Source organism: Astyanax mexicanus, chromosome 20, assembly GCF_023375975.1.
Source record: "Astyanax mexicanus isolate ESR-SI-001 chromosome 20, AstMex3_surface, whole genome shotgun sequence".
Classification (NCBI taxonomy): Eukaryota; Metazoa; Chordata; class Actinopteri; order Characiformes; family Acestrorhamphidae; genus Astyanax; species Astyanax mexicanus.
Window position 1 is genome coordinate 23,031,457 of NC_064427.1, and position 20,537 is coordinate 23,051,993.

The 20,537-nt window shown below is 39.8% G+C and overlaps 1 protein-coding gene across 2 annotated transcripts in view; it reads left to right on the plus strand.

Moving 5' to 3' along the window:
* The window catches only part of erbin (erbb2 interacting protein), a 142,160-nt gene that overhangs the window by 116,460 nt on the left and 5,163 nt on the right, over positions 1 to 20,537 (plus strand). Inside the window, exons 17-25 of one of the 2 annotated variants that reach the window (XM_049468353.1) lie at positions 3,393 to 3,551; positions 5,177 to 5,362; positions 5,663 to 5,780; positions 6,671 to 6,854; positions 7,952 to 9,443; positions 11,207 to 11,305; positions 13,762 to 13,818; positions 19,329 to 19,505; positions 19,953 to 20,045. In XM_049468353.1, the coding sequence (XP_049324310.1) occupies positions 3,393 to 3,551; positions 5,177 to 5,362; positions 5,663 to 5,780; positions 6,671 to 6,854; positions 7,952 to 9,443; positions 11,207 to 11,305; positions 13,762 to 13,818; positions 19,329 to 19,505; positions 19,953 to 20,045 (2,565 nt within the window). The remainder of the gene's footprint in view (positions 1 to 3,392; positions 3,552 to 5,176; positions 5,363 to 5,662; positions 5,781 to 6,670; positions 6,855 to 7,951; positions 9,444 to 11,206; positions 11,306 to 13,761; positions 13,819 to 19,328; positions 19,506 to 19,952; positions 20,046 to 20,537) is intronic. The other variant, XM_049468354.1, reaches the window with a different exon arrangement.

Sequence of the window (20,537 nt, forward strand, 5' to 3'; positions counted from 1 at the left end):
CAGCATATTTTTTTGTTATTTCAGCAATTTCTCATTTTTTGCAAATAAGTGCTCTAAATGACAATATTTTAATTTGGAATTTGGAAGAAATGTTGTCCATAGTTTATAGAATAAAACAAATGTTCATTTTACTCAAAATATATCTATAAATGGCAAAATCAGAGATCCTGCAGAACATCTAAACGTTCTTCTGTTGTTCTATTCTGTTGTATCTTTCCTTCTTCTTCATGTTCCCACATCCGTTCTTACCCTGAACCTGAGTTTTATTTTGAACTCTTCCTTTTTTACGCTTATCCTGAAACACATGTACTAAAGCACACAGTCATTTTCAGTCCTTCTTTTTTTTTAGAGGGAAAATGTCTAAGAAATACTGAGCTGCCCACCGAGTTCTAATGAAGACCTTCGGTTGAGGAAAGACAGGCTGGGGTTAATATGAAAAAATGTGGGTTGAGAACTCAAACACAGTGTTTGTATAGAGAATTTATACACAAGTTCGTGCAGGTAACGCCATGGTTTAGCAGTGTTCAGTGTCTGCAGGTGTGTTTCAGCTGAATTGTGAGGATGGTTTTCTCGGCGCAGTGCCAGTGTGTATTGTTTCAGAGAGAAAGCTTCACCCGATTTGCTCCCGACGGTTTCAGGGAAGAGTGCCAGCATGTGTTCTGATGAAGCTCTTAAAGTAGGTCAGATGGCTTCTGTCTGAAATGTGAACAGGGTTTGTGTTTGATCCAACTTCCTCCCAGTGTACAGTTATATATATCTGGACGTACTCTCTCACTCTTATTCCATAATTTGTTGGACACTGCATATAATGTATGAAACGTGATTTGATTATTGACCTATAGGGGTTGGACAATGAAACTGAAACACCTGGTTTTAGACCACAATAATTTACTGTCCCAACAGACAGTTCCGGTGGAAACAGGAGCGTTGAGGTGCACATTGAATTCTGCCGTGATTTGGGCAGTCGTGGTTTTATGTTTTTTGGATACAATCCGGGTTAGCACCCGAACATCCCTTTCAGACAGCTTCCTCTTACAGCGTCCACAGTTAATCCTGTTGGATGTAGTTGATCCTTCTTGGTGGTATGCTGACACCCTGGATATTGTGGCTCTTGATACATCACAAAGACTTGCTGTCTTGGTCAGAGATGCACCAGCAAGATGTGAACCAACAATTTGTCCTTTTTTGAACTCTGGTATGTCACCCATAATGTTGTGTGCATTGCAATATTTTGAGCATAACTCTGCTCTTATTCTGCTAATTGAACCTTCACACTCTGCTCTTACTGCTGAAATGTGCAATTAATGAAGATTGGCCACCAGGCTGCTCCAATTTAGCCATGAAACCTCCCACACTAAAATAACAGGTGTTTCAGTTTCATTGTCCAGGAATTAAATGCCGCCCAATAGCGGTACAATGAGAAACGTAGATTGTTTTAACCCAGTAAACACACAGACTACAGTCTGATATACTCGCCTCTAAATGACGATTGAGCTAGCGCTGCTGTTAGCTGCTGCACCCAGCCTTAGTGCTGGAGAAACTTCACTGAAAGTGCACCCATTTACGCAGTACTTGAGTGAAGTGGCTTTACTGCTCCTTAATACCTGACTTGTAGAATTCATACATAATGTGCACTGGATTATTATAAGTTGCACTGATGATTCTTGGGAAAGTTAAAGAATTTAAAGTGTGCATTATAGTATGAAAAATATGGTAATTAAAAAGTTACAATTATTAATTTTGTTCTTTAAACACAAGCATTATGGATATTACCCAACAATATAAAAAAAATATCTTACAATATAAAACTAATCTAAAACTAATCTTACATGATGGCATGCTGTGAGGAAATTTAAAATGTCTAAAATGTCTTTAAAATTAATTTGGCTTTATTTTCATAATGACATTATTATGCATTATTATGCTACAGCACTGTAATCATTTCAGTGGTATAAAATGGTATGAGCAATATTATAGATTATTGCAGTAAATTTCTTTTGAAACTTTGTAAAGGTTCCAGTTTAATTGGAGGTTAATTTAGAGGTCTTTCCTGCTGTTTTACAGCGATATTACCACAGCAACCAGATGTCTCTCCTCCTTGCCCCTCTCTCCTCCATCTGTCTACCTTTCCTCTTCTTTTTTTTTCCCCCCTCCATTTTTGCTTCTGTTATATGCACGCACACACTCTGCCTGTCTGAGTGTTCCACCCGGCCTCTGACAGCCTCTCCTGGTGATTCAGTACGGCTGTCTGGCCCCGTACCAGAAACTCACGCAGTCCCTCAGGTTGTCTCTGTCTGATGGAGCATGGCTGTCACCCCTCAGAGTGTCCGTATCGTCAGTCTGGCCTGTGCAGCGTGCCCTCAGCCTCCTGGGACTGATTTACAGTGCCCTGGAACACTCTTTCCTACAGGGCAAGGTGCCGTAGTTCACCATTGATGCATTAACTTGCAGAGAGTTGGCAGTTTGTCAGGGTTACTTACAATAGAAGTTCATTTTTTTTAAGAAGCACAGGATTACAGAATGACTGTAGGTTTTTTTTTTGTTTTACTGGTATACATCTCAGTACATCTCAAACAATTTTAATATTATGGAAAAGTTACTTTATTTTAGTAAGTCAGTTCAAAATGAGAAACTCTTTATATATTCTATAGATGTATTTTAAGTGATTATTTATTTTATTGATGATCTTGGCTTACAGCTAATGAAAACCCAAAAATCAGTGTCTCAGAAAATTTAAATACTATATAAGACCAACTGCTACTTTTGGCAGTGTGGGCAGTGTGCCAAGTCCTGCTGGAAAATGAAATCCACATCTCCATAAAAGTTGTCTACAGAGGGAAGCATGAAGTGCTGTAAGATTTTGTGGGAAAACACTGCACTGACTTTAGACTTGATAATAAAACACAGTGGATCAACACCAGCAGATGACATGTCTCTCCAAACCGTCACTGATTGGTGGAAACTTCACACTAGACCTCAAGCAGTTTGGACTGTGTGTTTCTCCACTCTTCCTCTAGACTCTGCTCCCTTTATTTCCAATTGAAATGTTAATTTTACTTATGATCAGCGCTGACAGCTTTTATGGAGATGCAGATTTCATTTTCCAGCAGGACTTGGCACACTGCCCACACTGCCAAAAGTACCAAATGGTCTTATATAATATTTAAAATTTCTGAGACACAGATTTTTGTTTTGTTTAAATTGTCTAAAAGCCATAATCATCCACAATTAATAAATGTAAGCTTAAAAAAGATTATTGTTACATTTTGAACTGAACGGCTAAAATAAAGTTACTTTTCAACGATATTCTAATTTTGTTTAGATGCACCTGTATAATGCTGTTAAAATGTTGCTGGAGAATTAACGGTCCTCTTATATAATAATATGTGCAGGAAGGGAATCTGAAGCGCTACCCCACGCCGTACCCCGACGAGCTGAAGAACATGGTGAAGACGGCGCAGTCCGTGGCGCACCGGCTGAAGGAGGATGAGTCAGGAGACGAGTTGGCCGGCGAGAGGAACCACATCGGAGTGCAGAGCGTGGGAGTGAAGGTGAGCTCTGGAGGAGCGTGAATCATATGCTCTGTCTGATGCAAAAAGCGAACTCGTCTCATTGATCGTTCTGCAGTGGTTTTGCGGGATGGCGAGTTGCATCTGGGGTCCAAAGCTTATACGCTTGATTCATGAGTTTATTTATGTATAGGTGAATGATCCTGCTGGAGCTGCAGCCTGGCAGTTATTTAGTGGATTTTTTAACTGGAGTTTTGTTGTTGTTTTACCCAGTTCTTATGTGATTTAATCTGAGATTTAATAAGATTTAAGCAGAGTTTTTTCAAAGTCAATGAAAAGTTACGCAAGGACTGTCAGCATCAGCTATAGATAACAAATATTTAGACAATTTTTGGAAGAAACCAGTGCTTTAAAAAAAATCTAAGTGTACAGTAGTAAACTAGACAAAATACATAAAAAAAATTATTCAAAGCAATTTTGTTTAAAACCACTTGAGTCATCTATATGCAGCGTTTTACCTAATTATTGTGAATTTAAGTTGATTATTTCTCTCTAATCAAGTAATTAAGCCAAATCGAATAATTGTGACAGTCATACTCTTTTCAGAGAGATTCAGCAAAAAAAATTAGCATGTTTGTTTTCAGCAGCAAAACTCTTAGGTCCCTATTTTAGCGGTCTATAAGCACAACGTCAATTGCATACTGTGCAGCTGGATTTAGGGCGTGTCTGTGTATTTTTGGTATGATGAGGGCACAAACAATACGCCTTGCTCGGCTCGTAATGCGCAAAAGGCATGAACTAATTCTCTTAATTAATCACGTGTAAAAAAAAAACAAAAAAAACAGTGTGTCACTTGCCATTCCCTTTAAGAGGCAGGTGTGCTCTGATTTTGGCGTGTTCGTATCTTAACAGCTTGGCGCTTTTGAAGCTAGTGAATTGGGACACAGTTGGGATAAAACGCCCAAGAAGGGGTGGAAAAACGAGAACGGGCGGAAGCTAAAGTCACATTGCGTGTGAAAGAAAGACAGGGGAGGCATCACAAGAGAAGCCTTTTATAATTTTTTATTAATTTTTTTTCTTTTTATAATTTGCATTCCCACCCACACATTCCTGCCCTCACAGTTTAAACTGCAGAGTGACGCAGAGCCACAGATACACGCACGTAGAACTATAAATGCACTCGGTGGATGCCTAAAGGCTATCGCATAGAATCTACGCAGAAGTATATATTGACCTTCACTCACTGACTCACTCACTCATGTTTAGCAGGCTGTAATTTCTCCACAAGCAGGTACTATTTTATCTAACTAGTTTTTGGTGCTTTGTATCAGTGACACTGTGTATCCTTGTTTACTGTGTGTATTTGTTGTACAGTGATGCTCTAGTACACATTTAAACTCAAACTGTCTCTGAAAAGCACTGAATGAATCACAGGTGATTTGAAATCTGAACCAGTAATCTGAGACACACATCAACACATCTTTGCTGGCTCTGCTTTTATGTGACTTTTAAGTGACTGTGCTGGGAAGCATCGATTGATATAAACAGTAATAGAGTACAGCATCTTGTTTTTATATACAGTGTGTTGATTGTCACACTGGTTGAGAGTTACGTGTGTGCGTTTCTTTGATGAATCACACTGTTTGCTTTCGCATTGACTTCACCAGGTGATTGAGACTCCGTGTGCCAATGGCAAAGCGCTGGAGCTGGAGTCCAAAACCACAGTGAACAGCATCCAGAACAGCACCCCACCCGAGCCGAGAGACGTTCCAGATAACCAGGATCCTGAGAGAGTTCCTCTGAAGACCTCAGATGGACCCAGAGCCATGGTCAACCATGAGGATACACTTGAGGTAAAAAAAAAATAATAAAATAAATAAAAAAATCTTCTACAACATCAAGCAGCATAATAATTATTAAAATGTTATAAAACATGTTTATTCAGATTGACAGAAATATGAAAACTAATATAATAAATGTGTGTATTATGTATGTGGGCTCACTGAGAGGAAGTTAAAGGCAGGTCTGAAGGTCCAGCAGTGAATGGTGATCACTGGAGACACGCTGTCTGTACGAGTCTGTCTGTGTTTGGGTGTAAATGTGAAGAAGGGTGTGTATGGTGCTGCTGATGTTAAATTGCCTCATTGCCTCAGGACTCGGAGGAGCTGTCGTCTGAGGAAGAGGAGATGAAGATCGCAGAGATGAGACCGCCTCTCATCGAGATCTCCATCAACCAGCCCAAAGTAGTGGCCCTCAGCAAGGACAAAAAAGGTACAGCGTCTCGGAATTTAATTGGAATTTAATTCCAATTAAAAAAAAAAAACATGTATTAGCAATTTCTTCCTTCCTTTCTCAGATATTTTCATTAATGTTGCCAGTTGTTTGTTATTTTAGTCATTTCTGTATAAAGCGCATTTATTTTCAGTATATATTACTCTAAATAAAAAGGGAAGAAACGATGGATTTCTCCCAAAAGGGGTCAAATTTCAAACAAAAATTTAAACCAACTTTTTTAAAAATCACGTAATGAATTAATTTTCACTACATCAAACTCGAGCAGCTTAGCAAAGCATACCAAAGATAAATGCTAAAATGATAAGTGTCCGTTCTATATCAAAATAATTTCTTATTAATTATAAATGGAATTAAAATGTCAATTAAAATGTCATTTTGTGTTATTATTATTATTATTATTATTTAATGTTATATTGCCAAGCTCTATGGTGAAGTTTTTTTTTATGCTATTAATATATGGTTTATTTATTTATGTATATGTTCACTGTGTAAATATTAATATGTAAATAAATGCAGTTTATCAGTTGCTCATAGTTAAGACTGACCGAACTGTACCTGTAAGGTACATTCAGTAATTGCAATAGTGGTTAACAAAGTCTGCAGTGTAGATTACAAACAGTTGTCCAGTTTAAGAAATTTAAATATAAATAATTATTAAAAAAAAAAAAGTATTTTGTAAAATATAAAATTCTCACTTTTTTGAATGAAGGTAAAAAGAGAAGACATTTAAAACAGCTGATAATTTAATAAATCAAAATTGAATTCATAGTTTAATAATTGATGGTTGAATCACCCTTTATACAATACACCACACCAACATGCCAATCACTGAACTGTGTGATTTTTTTTCTTTTATCCTGATCCAGATGATAATAAAGATGCTGACTCTCTGCTGGACGAGACGGTGGCTAACAGTAACCAGAACAACAGTAACTGCTCCTCACCCTCTCGCATGTCTGACTCCGTGTCCCTGACCACCGACAGCAGCCAGGACAACTCACTGTGCACTCCTGAGAGAGAGGCCAAGATGCCCCTGGTACCCAAGAACAGGTGCCTGCCTTTCTCCCTGCTTTTCTCTTAGCTGGTGTTTCACAGTAAAATAATGCTCTTACAGGTGCATCTCAATAAATTTGAATATCATTGAATATGATTACTTTATTTCAGTTCTTCAGTTCAAACTCATATATTATGTAGATGTATTACACACAGAGTGATCTATTTTAAAAGTTTATTTTTAGATATATATCTTTTTTTATTATTATTTTTTAATGTGTTAATTATGGCTTACAGCCAATGAAAAAGACCAATAGGTACATTTGGCAGTGTCCTGCTGAAAAATGAAATCTGCATCTCCAAGTTGTCAGCAGAGGGAAGCATGAAGTGCTGTAAGATTTTCCGGGAAAAAACTGCAGTGACTTTAGACTTGATAATAAAACACAGTGGATCAACACCAGCAGATGACATCTATATAATATGAGTTTCACATTTTGAACCGAATTACTGAAATAAAGTAACTTTTCAGTAATTGATCATGCAGTAGTGAATGTTTAAAGTGATAAAGCTGTGTTTATAGACTTATTGGGAGGATGTTTCATACTATAATTGAGCATTAGAGACATCATTTGCATCTATAGAGCAAGGATATGGAACACATGCACAATATATATATATACAAGAATATTATTTAGTTTGAAATTAAGAAATATATTGTGTAATATACATTTTAGCCATGTCATAGTCAAAAAGTGAACTCATTTGGTTGATATAAAAGTTGTTTATTCTGTGCTTTAGGTTGTTTTGGAAAAAACAAGCTTAAAATACAAAAATTAGCATGTATAGCTTAACGTTTTACGCACAATCTAAGATTTTCTAATGATTTTTAAGGAAAGAAAATATCTCAGCTTGTCCAGAAAAAGATGTCTTTTAGTTATTGCTCAAAACACCAATTATGCTTCCCATCTTTAGGGGGAGCCCACAAGCAATAAATGCCATTTTACTATAGTTTTTGCAATTAAAACAGATACATTAATATAGATATCTGTTACTGTGATGTTTTGTTTTGTGAAGTTAATCAATATTTTCTAGCACTGTATTGTAGCCTACACTATCCAATCAATATACTAAGACCCTTTTTCTTATTGTTCTAGACAAGAGGATGAGAACCTGAACCAGCTGAAGGAGACCGTTCCGCTGCTGCAGAACTGCAACGGCTCCGAGACGTCCCTGCAGACCGTCCTGAAGACCCAGCGCAGCTTCGAGAGCAAAGCTGGCAGGATGGCTGAGTATGATCTGTCTATGGAGGAGCGCTTAGCGGTCATCGAGAAGGGAATCAACAACGGCATGGCCGACCAGTACAGCAAGTGGGATCAGATCAACATGAACGTGTCTAAATTTCCTCCGGACAACAGAGTGGTGTACGACGACCTGGAGAAGACCAAGAGCAGCCTGGGGGAGCCTGGACTTAGCAGCAGCAGCAGCAGCAACAACAACAACACCAGCGCTCAGTCACTGGAGAATCTGGAGAACGGGAACCAGAACGGGAAGATGCAGCAGGCTGGGGAGCTGCATTTTAATGGGCGGATTGAGGAAACCCCAGTGAGGTATGAAGTTGTGAGGACGGCCTCGGCTGGAGTCACGGCGTCCAGTGATATGTCTCTGTCCCGCAGCACGGAGGAACTGTCACCGGAGAAAAGACGGCCTCCTCCGGTGATGAAGGCTCAGAGCATCAGCAATATGGAGGCTGGTGGGATGAAGCTGTACTCTATAGAGGGCGAGAGTCCTCCGTATGAAGCGGTAGCGGCAGCAGCAGCAGCGAGGGCCTCTGGTGCTCAGGGTCAGAGCATCGTTCGTTCCAAATCAGCATCTCTCCTGAATGACCAGCAACTACAGGTTTATCCTGGATCCTCAGCATCATCTTCTGACCTCCTGTCCAGCTCTAAACCTCCAACCAGCATGGCCCGCTATCCTGCAGGCCCTCCACCCCAGTATAACGTCCAGTACACCAGCAGCACTGTGCCTAAGGACAATCTCTGGGGCCAGCGCACCCCCGTCCCCCCAGACCAGGCCTACCTCCCTCCACAGCATTCGCTCGCCAACACCAACTACTCCAATCGCAACAACGCCCCACCCTACCCCCACCAGCCCCAGCCCACCCGCGGCCCAGCGAAGGCCCCAGACATGTGGGCCAAAGAGCGCGTTCTGCCCCCCGGGAGCCAGCGAGGAACCCTGCAGCGGCAGAGCAGCACCTCCTCCAACGCCTCCATGGTCATGCAGGACCCTCGCCGCATGCCGGGCCCCGAGAGCGACTACCTAACCTACAGGGACATTCACACCATGGGCCGCGGACCCCCACACATGAGCCTCCAGAGGCCCCTCTCGGCACGCACCTACAGCATGGACGAGCCCGGAGCCCCCCGGCCGCAGAGCGCGCGCCCCCCCGCCCACGAGGTGCCCGAGAGGACCATGTCCGTCAGCGACTTCAACTACCAGCAGCACGGCAGCCCCACCAAGAGACCCAACATGAGAGTCAAGTCTGAGCACTCCCTGCTGGACGGACCTCCGGGCGGAGGAGGCAGAGTACCGGCAGACTGGAGAGACCAGGTGATGAGACACATCGAGGCAAAGAAGATGGAGAAGATGGTGAGTTGAGTTTTATAATGTTATAATGTAAAATTACAGATAGACCACAGCAAACTAGATATAAGGGTGGGACAGAATATTGATGTTGCGATATACAGCTCTGGAAAAAAATTAAGAGACCACTTTAAAATGTTGAAAACCTCTGAAATATAGTCAAGAGGAAGATGGATGATCAAAAGCCATCAAACCAAACTGAACTGCTTGACTTTTTGCACCAGGAGTGGCATAAATTTATCCAAAAGCAGTGTGTAAGACTGGTGGAGGAGAACGTGCCAAGATGCAGAAAAAATGTAATTAAAAACCAGGGTTATTCTACCAGATATTGATTTCTGAACACTTAAATCTTTAGGAATATGAACTTGTTTTCTTTGCATTATTTGAGGTCTGAAAGCTCTGCATTCTTTATGTTATTTCAGCCATTTCTCATTTTCTGCATTTAAATGCTCTAAATGACACTTTTTATTTGGAATTTGGGAGAAATGTTGTCTGTAGATTATAGAATAAATCAACAATGTTCATTTTACTCAAACATAAACCTATAAATAGCAAAATCAGAGAATTCAGAGTTTCTTATTTTTTTCCAGAGCTGTATTTGATAATTGTTTTGGTTTGCAATATATTATTGATATTTTATTAAAACATAGACACACTCAATACTCTAAACTCTCTAAGAGTCTCTCTCCCCCCAATTTGACTTAAGTACTAAAGTTACTGCTTTATTACTACACATTAGGTGGTGCTATAATCAAATGAATAGGGTTAATAAACCTGCAGTGAGAAATATTGGTTGTGGAATTCTTGGAAACTGGAAGATCAATAAATCCATAATTACTGGTATTTACTTATTAAGGAGCATTTTATTCTCTTTAGTAACACAGACGCTATGAAGTATCGTAGTTAAATTTCTTGTGTTGTGATATTGTATCTTGAGATGCCCTGTGATTCTGTAGTCCTTATTCACCAATGTCTTTCTTAGAAGTCCTGGTAGAAAGTGTCAGATTAATGATAAATGGACAGCTACCCTTAAATAATAAAGCATGATTTGTATTTACAGCAGTGGAGTAAAAGTGAATCACACTCTCCCTCTACATCTGTAGGGGGAGCCCAGGAGCAAAAATATACATTTTCACACAACGCAGTGTCATTTCATTTAGTTTACAGCATTTATGCTCTTAACCAGGGTGACAAGTATAGTCAATTGTAACTAATAATAACAATTATTAGTTATTCATATTACAGAGTTGGACCAATGTAGGAGTTAGGAGTCTTGCCCAAGGACTCTGTGTATTTGTTTTGGTGTAGCGCAGCATTCTGCAGTCACCCAGAGCAGGAATTGAACCCCAGTCTCTTACATAATGGGGTAGCTCACTGACAGGTAGTGGTGTTATCCACTGTGCCACACCAACTAAAGTCTGTACATGGACTGCAATGTATTGGGAGCTTGGATTGAGCAGAAATTAAAACTGTTTAGTGAGCCCTAAGTCCTGGTTTGAAAAAACCCTGGTGAGAGACCCTTCAGTATAATTGCAGGGAGTCCGATTTGCTTGATTTCGCTCGTTTTGAGTGTTTATAACCGCATGCCTGTGTGAATTGTTCTGCACGTCTGTGTGTTTTCTCATTAACACATGTAAGCTAACACTAACCTTCTCATCTCCTGCATGTTTTCAGCAGACCATGTTGTTAATGCATGATCACTGAAGTGAACACTGAATGCATGTGTGTATTACCTGTGTGTGTGTGTTTGTGATGTGTTCTTCGCTCAGACTGCCCTGTCTCGGTCTTTGGCCACGCTGTATGGCAGCCAGGGCTCTCTGGCCTTTAGCACTCTAGATGGACGACAGTTTGGAGCCCACGGGCCCAGCGTGAGTACAGCACAGCCGTGAGACCCAGTGCCTCACCTACCCCACCCCTGAAAAACTCACCCCTGCCCAGATCACCCCTGCCCAGATCACCCCTGAAACTCTCTCTCACATCCATCATCCTTTGCCTGATCAATAATTAAAACTGATTTGCTTCTAAATTGGGGCATAGCTATAAATATGCATATCAGTGCTGTCAAGCAAAAAAAAAGTATCTCCATTAACATGCATCTCCTTTTTTTTTCTTTTCACTTTTTCACTTTTTGGCGAAGTTTCAGTCTAGAAGTTGTTCTTTTATCATGTTTTTCGAACTATAAGCCGCATTTAAAATCCTTTTTTTTCCTCAAAAATTGTCAGTGCACCTTATATATGAATTCTAAGAATCACCCCCCAATTTGACTTGCGTACTATTAAGTAGCAGTAAAGCCACTCCCCTGAAGTGCAACATTATACAGAAGTTTCAGTTTAGCCCAAGGCACAGAGGCTGGAGCAGTATTAGCATTAGCCGGTTTTTGTGTGACAGCGATGATATGTAGATTAGCTCTGAATGGCTAGAGTGTGGTATAGTATTTATAGTAATTTTCTCATATTTAGTTGTAGGAGCCCTTTTTCGTGCATTTAACAAAAATTAGTTGGTAGCTTGTTATACACTTAATGGACAAATGTATTGGGACACCTGATAATTTCATTGTTTCTTCTAAAATCAATATCCTGACATCCTAACTAATACTCTTATCTCTGGATACAATCAGATACTCATAGCAATGCTTCAGAATGTAAGGGAAAATCTCTCCCTGCACAAAAAAAAATATTATTATTATTATTTTTTTTTATATATAAAACATTGAGTTGAATGTGTCTCAATACTTTAATCCATATACTGTAAATAACGGAATCTGTAGAAACTGATGGGAACTAGAAAAGGAAGCTCTGCTTCAGGTAGGAAGTGTTCTTTAGAAAGTTGTATTAAAAGGGAAAGGAATAGACCTCTGTAATATCCAGACTGAAATTTACTGAAATTCTTGATTTTCTCACTGATGACTCTTCCTGAGGAGCATCTTCTTTAATGACTTACCCACACAGACTGACCCTCAGCCTCAACCCCAGTCCTGCTCCTCAGCAGCTCTTCAGCACTGTCTGCTTCTTTTCCTCTCTCCTGCCTCCTGCTGTCTCACTGTTTATAATGGCAGTGATGATAATGATTATGCAAAGTTTTTAATCAGCTGTTGTCGTTCTGTTTTGCTTATGCGCTGATTGAATCGAATGTAATTAAAGTTATTAGAAGGCATATAAAGGAGAATGTTTGTTTTTAATCATTTTTAGGGATGCGTAAAAAATTAATCGTATTTGTTTAATTTAAAAATAAAATGAAACTATTGTCTGAATACCAAATATACTTTTTTTTGCAGCCTAAATGTATTTTGTTTTTCCTTTTTAAACTTTAATAAAGCAGAAAACTACAAATAAAGTTTAATTATATTTATTCAACACTGATTATTATTAAGCTGGTTTAAATTTAATCATGTCGTCAAAAAATGTCATAGTTTCCTATAAATTCACCTTTTCTCCCCATTTTTTGAGAAAAAAACATTGACATTTTCTGCAAAAAAAAATCCCTTGTGTATAGTGTTAGAGTATAGTGATTTACAGCTCTGGGGGAAAAAGGAGATCACTTCAGTTTCTGAATCAGTTTCTTTGATTCTGCTATTTATAGGTTTATGTTTGAGTAAAATGAACATTGTTGTTTTTTTTCTTTAAACTACAGACAACATTTCTCCTAAATTTCTAATAAAACTATTGTTATTTAGAGCATTTATTTGCAGAAAATGAGAAATGGCTGAAATAACAAAAAGGTGCAGAGCTTTCAGACCTCAAAAAATGCAAAGAAAACAAGTTCATATTCATAAAGTTTACATGCATCTTGGCATGTTCTCCTCCACCAGTCTTACACACTGCTTAATTTCAAGCAGTTCAGCTTGGTTTAATGGCTTGTGATCATCCATCTTCCTCTTGATTATATTCCAGAGATTTTCAATTTGGTAAAATCAAAGAAACTCATCATTTTAAATGGTATCTTATTTTTTTTCCAGAGCTGTATATGTGTTATTTGTTATATGATACAGTATTTGGCTCTTCTTCTGAGTAAAAGATCTAAAACAACAATAAACACTTCTTTCCTTTTTTTTACTTTGCTTACCCAGCACTATTCAGACTCTCCTCTTTTCTATTTAATCTGGTTTACAAATGAAATGTTCTTTCTCGCTTGCTTTTTAAATCACATTAAAGCACTCACTGCTTTATAGTGCTTTTTAAGCAGTGTGTGTTTATGGCTCTGTGCTATTTTAATTTAGAAGCTGCTGGTTGGTGGGTATTAAGATTATTTCAGGTGTGTGGCTGTTTGTGTGTGAGAAGGTGGGAATTGTGGTCTTATTATTTGCTGTAATTTCGTTTATTTGCAGGATGATGTCTTCAGCCCATACGGACAGCAGGGTTATCCTATGGATACTCACAGAAAAGTAAGTGCAAATTCTACATTTATAAATGACCTAAAAACAGTGAGAATAGATAGAAATAAGGAAGCATGTGTTATTTTTTGACATCTGAAGGTGGAGATGATCTACAGGGAGTTTTGAGTGACAGCCTTTAAAGTGAACACTGAGGCTTTTCCTGAGGGCTTTTTCTGTCATGTTTGCCTCAAAACTCTGATATTGCTTTTCTGTTTTCTGTGGAAAGGATTAACCTTTAAAAGAGCGACAACAGAATTGAGCTTTAAGAAGGTTTTGTTTATTATTTAAATGTTTTGTGTGGGAATAATGATTAGTGAATATCTATTCCAGTTATATATGGGGTTTCACAAGTGTATAGATTTATATAGTTTTATTTTGACTTGATAGAAACTTGACTAGTCGAAGACAAGTGTTGAAAATTATGATTTATTTTTACCTGTTACTATATGGACAAGCACCTAGTCTTTTTTAGATATTAGTGAAAAGAGTGTGGTACTATAATAGAATGGATTATGTTCACAGGAAGCAGTTGGTGGAATACTCAGTCCAGCAGTGACATTGAGGTGTTTAAAAACTCCAGCAGCAATGCTGCAGTGTCTGATCCACTCATACCAGCACAACACATACTAAAGGCCAATGTATTCTTCTGCATCAAGCCGACACCATAACCTACACCAGGGGTTGGCAATTAGGTTTGGCCACAGGCCAGATATTTTCCAAGCCATTACGTGGCGGGCCACAAAAAAAAAAACTGTTTTGGAAAATTAAGTGTAATGGGATGGAGTGCTACAGACTAGTAGCTCTCCAGCCCAGAGGGTTGTTGAACCCAATTGCAGAACAGTTGATCACAAAGCCCTTATAAGGAGATAGGCAGCTCAGGAACGGTCGAAAAAAACGAGAACAGGCGGAAACTAAAGTCACGCCAAGCCGCAACCAAGGGGCTTCGAGTGGTTCAGTAGTCTAAAGCGCTGCCATTATGATCGAGAGATCGCTGGTTCGAATCCCGTTCATGCAGCTCACCACAGTTGGCCTTGCTCTCTCTCTCTGGGGGGGTAGATGGCGCTCTCTCCCCACATTACTCCAAATGGCGATGTTGATCAGCACAAGGCTGCGTCTGTGAGTCGAGTCGCTGCGCTTTTCTCCGAGATGCTACTCAGCAGGCAGTTCAAAAAGAGGAGGAGTCTGACTTCACATGTATTGAGCTTCTTGGTGTTGGGGCATCACTAGTGATGGGGGAGCCCTAATGAGCGAGTTGGCTAATTGGCCTTTTAAATTGTGGAGAAAATGGGGAAAAAACTTAGAAAAAAAATAAATAAAAAAAATAAATGTAACCATGTTGGTATTGATAGCAGCAGTTGTGATTGGTCCACCAAGGCTCATGTTCCCGTCCACACCTTGCCAGTCTCTGCTATTTAAACTGTCAAAAGTATTGGGACACCCGTCCAGCACCTAGCCTTTTCACATAGTACTAAAATAATGGGTGGCTGATTAGACTATTCTCAGTTATCAGAGAACTGTGATTAATCACTGTTAGTCACATAATATTGTCGTGAGTAATCAGATTATATTTTTTAATCGTTTGACACTGCTAATAATAACATTTGCAGAAAACGGATACAGAATAACAGCCTGTAATTATATCCGTCTGATTATTGGAGCTGGATGTAAAATGTATAATGTTTGTGTTTGTTGTATTGGTGTGTATATAGACAGTGTATCGTGCACATCATATCTTTATGCCCTGCTTTCTGAGTGCTGATATAGAGAGGTGGATGGAGATATTGACCCAGAGATGCTCCAGCAGTGATTAATTAGCTCTAATTAATGAGCGGCATTTAAAAAAAAAAGAGAGAGAGCAAGCGAGAGAGTTAGAGGGAGAGAGAGAGAGAGAGAGATTAGTGCTGAGCTGTTTTCTCCTGAGAGCATCCTGAGCCTCCTCAGGGCCTGCAGGTCTGAGCTGCTCTCCTGCTGACAGGAATAACAGGCCTCTCCGCTGCTTAAAAAGAAAAACAAGGTTAGATGATGAATATTTGATGCAGCTTTTTTTTATGTAATATTTTTTGTTTGTTTGTTTTGGAGCTGCAGTAACTCCTAGCGGAGGGAAGCTGCAGCCAGAATGAAGGTCTTTATTAATCTCGGAGGAAGTGAGGCTCTTTGAGAGGGATATGAGTGGTATTTAATGTGATCTGGGTTCCCAGCACGAGCTGGTGATGATTTGTTTTGTTCTGTATGTGATGAGGGTAAGATCCTGTGCTGGAATTTGTGACGTCTCTCTTTCTGTGCTGCATCTCCACACATACACAGGGTTTTATCGTAGTCCGTTCTGCCCCCTGGTGTCAGGCAGTGTAACTGCAGCACCTGCAGGGCGTTTGGATCACTGTAGATTCAGAGTAGTAGTCATGTATTGCACAGTATTACGTGAGACTGTGTTGCTCTGCTTTTACACACCTGTTACAGCCCAGCTCTGGTTAAATAACTGGTTGGATCAGGTGTCTGTGGTGTGTGTGGAAATCGGTGGAGTTTGGCACTGTGTTCTCTTAAGGAATTCATTTTTCCCCTATTTCCCCCCCCCCCCAATTTATCTGGCTAATTGTCCCACCCATAGACTGTATATAAAGATGGACGCCGTGTCGCCGTTCCCATTCATTCAATGAAAATGAAGCCAAAATCTTCCGCCATTCTGGCGATTCAGAGACCAGAGTCTGCGCAGTAGAGACCAGAGGAGGGAGAAAGGCTGTGGAGAGACCGCATACTCATTTAAATAACCCCGCCCCTGAGGGCTGCCTCGCGGTCACAGACTGCAGAGCGGGGCGGAGCGGAGCTGACTGTCTGTTATTGGTCCCGCCCATAAGCAGCCCTTTTACCATAACCACACCTTTTTTGAATAGAGCCGAATAAAGTTTTAAAAACCGAATTCTGTGGGGATATAAAAATTTGACAATATAAGCAGAGGTTACATTAGCTGTTGCATTTAAATAATGGAGGTAGAATTACAGTATATTAGAAAAAAACGTGATTGAAAGTTGTCTGTTTTGCCATTGAAACCTATGGGGATGGGTGGAGTTACACAGCTTTCTGCAGCCGAACAGCAGACCTGTGGTGGCTTCACTTTTAAGAGAGGATGCTCTGTCCAGCTATAGTCTATGGTCCCACCCATTCAGCTGCTACTGAGCTGTATATCCAACCAATCACTAGTGGTGCCACAACTCAAGAAGGTTGAGGACTACTACATGCCTCCTCTTACACATGTGAAGTAGATTTGCACAATGCACCGAACGCTCAATGCACATTTACTCGCTTTAAAGGAGAACTCCGGTTTAAAGTGGACTTTTGTTGTAGTAAAACATGATAAAAAGTAATTACCTTTGATGAATAGCACACCTCCGTTCTTCCACAGCGTTCTGAGATCCAAACATTTTAAAGTTTTGTCCAAACACCCTTTAGACTGGGTGACACGGGGCATAATTTTCCCCCATAAATCGCTTTTTCCACCGTTATCCAGCTCAAAGTAGCTCCATACCTCCTTACCAGAATCCGGAGAGCCCTGACAATTAAAACGAGGCATAAATAACTTAAAAAACTGCACAAGAAGCTTATTAAAAAACGCTGTTTACATCCTATAACACAAGCTTCAGAGTCTATGTCCATTGAAAACCATCAAACCTCACTGATCTGGAGATGATTTGTAAAGAAGAATGGTCCAAAATACCTTCCTACAGCTCCCAATGAGAGTCTGGCCTTTGGTTGAAGTGTTTAGATCCTCCTTTTGCAGAAATAACAGCCTCTATCTACTAAATATTAATGAAATTTATACATTTATGCACCTGCCTAGTTTGGTTTAAAGAATTATTTATTGCACACTTTCTTTAAATCCTATAAACTTCATTTCACTTCTCAAATATCACTGTGTTCATCTGCTATATGACACATTTAACTAAAATTGCTGATCTGAACAACTAATGATTTATATAGGGAAATCATAAAAATGATTAATTATCAAGTGGGCCCAAACTTTTTCTTTCCACTATGTGTCTTTACCCTTATTTGACTTACTGAAAAGCAGATGAAGCTGTATTGATCAGCTCTTTAAGGAATGAAGAGATTTGTGCTCACTCAGACACAGAGAGAGAGAGAGAGAGAGAGAGAATGCTCCAGCTGACCATAAACCCCCTGATCTCTCACTGTGATCTGTCTCATTATGGGAAACGGCCAGTTAAAGAAAAGCCACAGTCTAATAGAGCTGAGTGCATTATCGTGGATTCCCCCGGCTGCCAGAGGCGTCTGCTAACACTGCGACTGTAGAGAGACCATGACTCAGAGGATTCAACAGCAGGCCCACCTCAACCCACAGCCTGTAAATCTCCATCTGAAAATAGCCTCAGTCTTCTCCTGTGGGTCTGATCCAAGGCCAGGGAGTTTAGGGCTAAAAAAGAAAGTGCCTGGATGTGGCGGCTGTTGGTTTTATGATGAGTTATAGTCATTCATAACTCTTCTTTTCTTTTTCTTTTTTTTTTATTGCTTTCATATTTGTTTCTATAAAAGTTCCAGTCAATACCTTTCATTTTTAATTTAATACCTTAAATTAAAAAATATTCTGCTTTGTATATTAATACTAAAGAAACAAATAAAGTGGTTAAAAGTGTTAACCAGAATATGTTTTATATTGTACATTCTTTAATGCAGCACTTCTTGTTCAGATAGCAGCTTTTAATCATCTCATCTTCTGGTATTTTTTCAGTTAGCTTGATGTTACAGGCAGTGTCTTCATATGAGGCTGAAGTGTCATCATTATAAAACATTATAAAAAATGAAGTACATGCTGCAGAGAAGTAGAAATAAAAATGTCTCAAGAAGTTAGATTAACTGTACTCCAACAAAATCGCATCTGAATTTTGGTACAGTTTGATTGTACCATTCCAAAAATAAATTCTCATACAATTTTGCTCTACTAGTTATTCTCACTGAAGCAACTAAAGCCTAAAAAATGTAACAAAAGGGCGCCAAGTGGTCCAGGGGTCTAAAGCACTGCCACTATGAGCGGGAGGTCGCAGGTTTGAACTCCAGCTCATGCAGCTTTGCCATTAAGCTGCCGGCCCTGCTCCCTCTGGGTGGGTAGATGGCGTTTTCTCCCCACATCACTCCTACGGTGATGTCTGCAGCACAGGGCGTCTGTGAGCTGATGTATCAGAACCGAGTCGCTGCGCTGTCCTCCAAGCGTTAGCGCTGTGATGCTGGTCAGCAATGCTGCATCAGCAGCAGCTCGAAAAGAAGTGGTGGCTGACTTCACATGTATCAGAGGAAGCGTATTTTAGTCTTCACCCTCTTGGTGTGTTGGGGCATTACTAGTGATAGGGGGAGTCCTAATGAATGGATTGCGCAATTGACCTTGTAAATTGTTTATATAATGGGGAAAAATTGTAAATAAAATTATATATATAAAAAAAAAAAAATGTTTGAGAAATACATATGTTGCAGCTCCTGATGTTTTGTGTGTGCTTTTTTTTGTTGTTTTTCTTTAGGTGCCTTTGATGAACGGTCAGATGTGTCCTCCTCCAGTCCGACCCCAGATGAGCTGCTCTCAGAACCAGATGGCTCGTCATCCGTCCAGAGAGCAGCTCATAGACTACCTGATGCATAAAGTGTCCCAGCAGCCCCCCGGCGCACCACGCCATCCTCATGAGTCTCTACCACAAGAGGTACACACCAGAGAGCTGCTTCACCCGTCACACAATCGTCAGATCACAGAGATCAACAGTAAAGATCGACTCAGACGCTGCAAATGTAGACGTAGTCACTTATAGTGACTTTAACACAAAAAAAACAAATGACCTTTTTTCTATACTTCTCTTCATTATTATTTAAATCCAACCAAATGTTACTTTACAACTTAAACATGTTGCCCCACATTTACATTTTAAAATTATGCATGCAATAGTGCTTTTCCTTGCTGGGGTGCTGAATACAACGCACTTTCAAAATAAAAGTTTATTTTAAAATAATATCTATTTTTTCTGCGGTATAATTTTTGGGGGGACAAATCCACCTATTTCTGATATTACCCAGTTCCTACACCAATGGTTGTGATGCTAATGTGAGTGTGTGTGTGTTTGTGTGTTTGTGTGTGTGTTTGTGTTCGTGTTCAGATGCATGTGAAGATTGAGAAGAATCCCGAGCTGGGCTTCAGCATATCAGGAGGAGTGGGAGGACGGGGGAATCCCTTCCATCCTGAAGATAACGTAAGTATCTCTCACTTTCAGTTTCTTTAAATTAAGTACTCGGGGGAGCGTGGGAAAATCCACACAGAGATGTACAGTATAATCACGTCCTCAATACATGAACCACAATACAGAAAAGGCTGTATAGGGTTTATTTTTCCCAGACTGAGAATTATTATTATTATCTTATTAACCTGCTTCCTATTTTAAATGACTCCTGGGTGACACAACTGTCTAAATGTCGGCAATTTTTCAGTGGAACTTTCCAGGGCCATATAGCACCACCAGAGATTTGAAAGAGAATAAAAACATAAATTAAATAAATAAAGTTCATAGATTGATCAATAGGTTATCTTCCCCACCTCTCCCTCAACTCCCCAACCTAATCCTCAACCTCCCAAAACCTCATACTCCACTTCCCATCCCATTTATTTATTTTTTTATAAAAGTAGCTGAATGCTTTCATTAGAGGGGTGTCCACAACTTGCCTAGTCTTGGACTACACAGTATTTA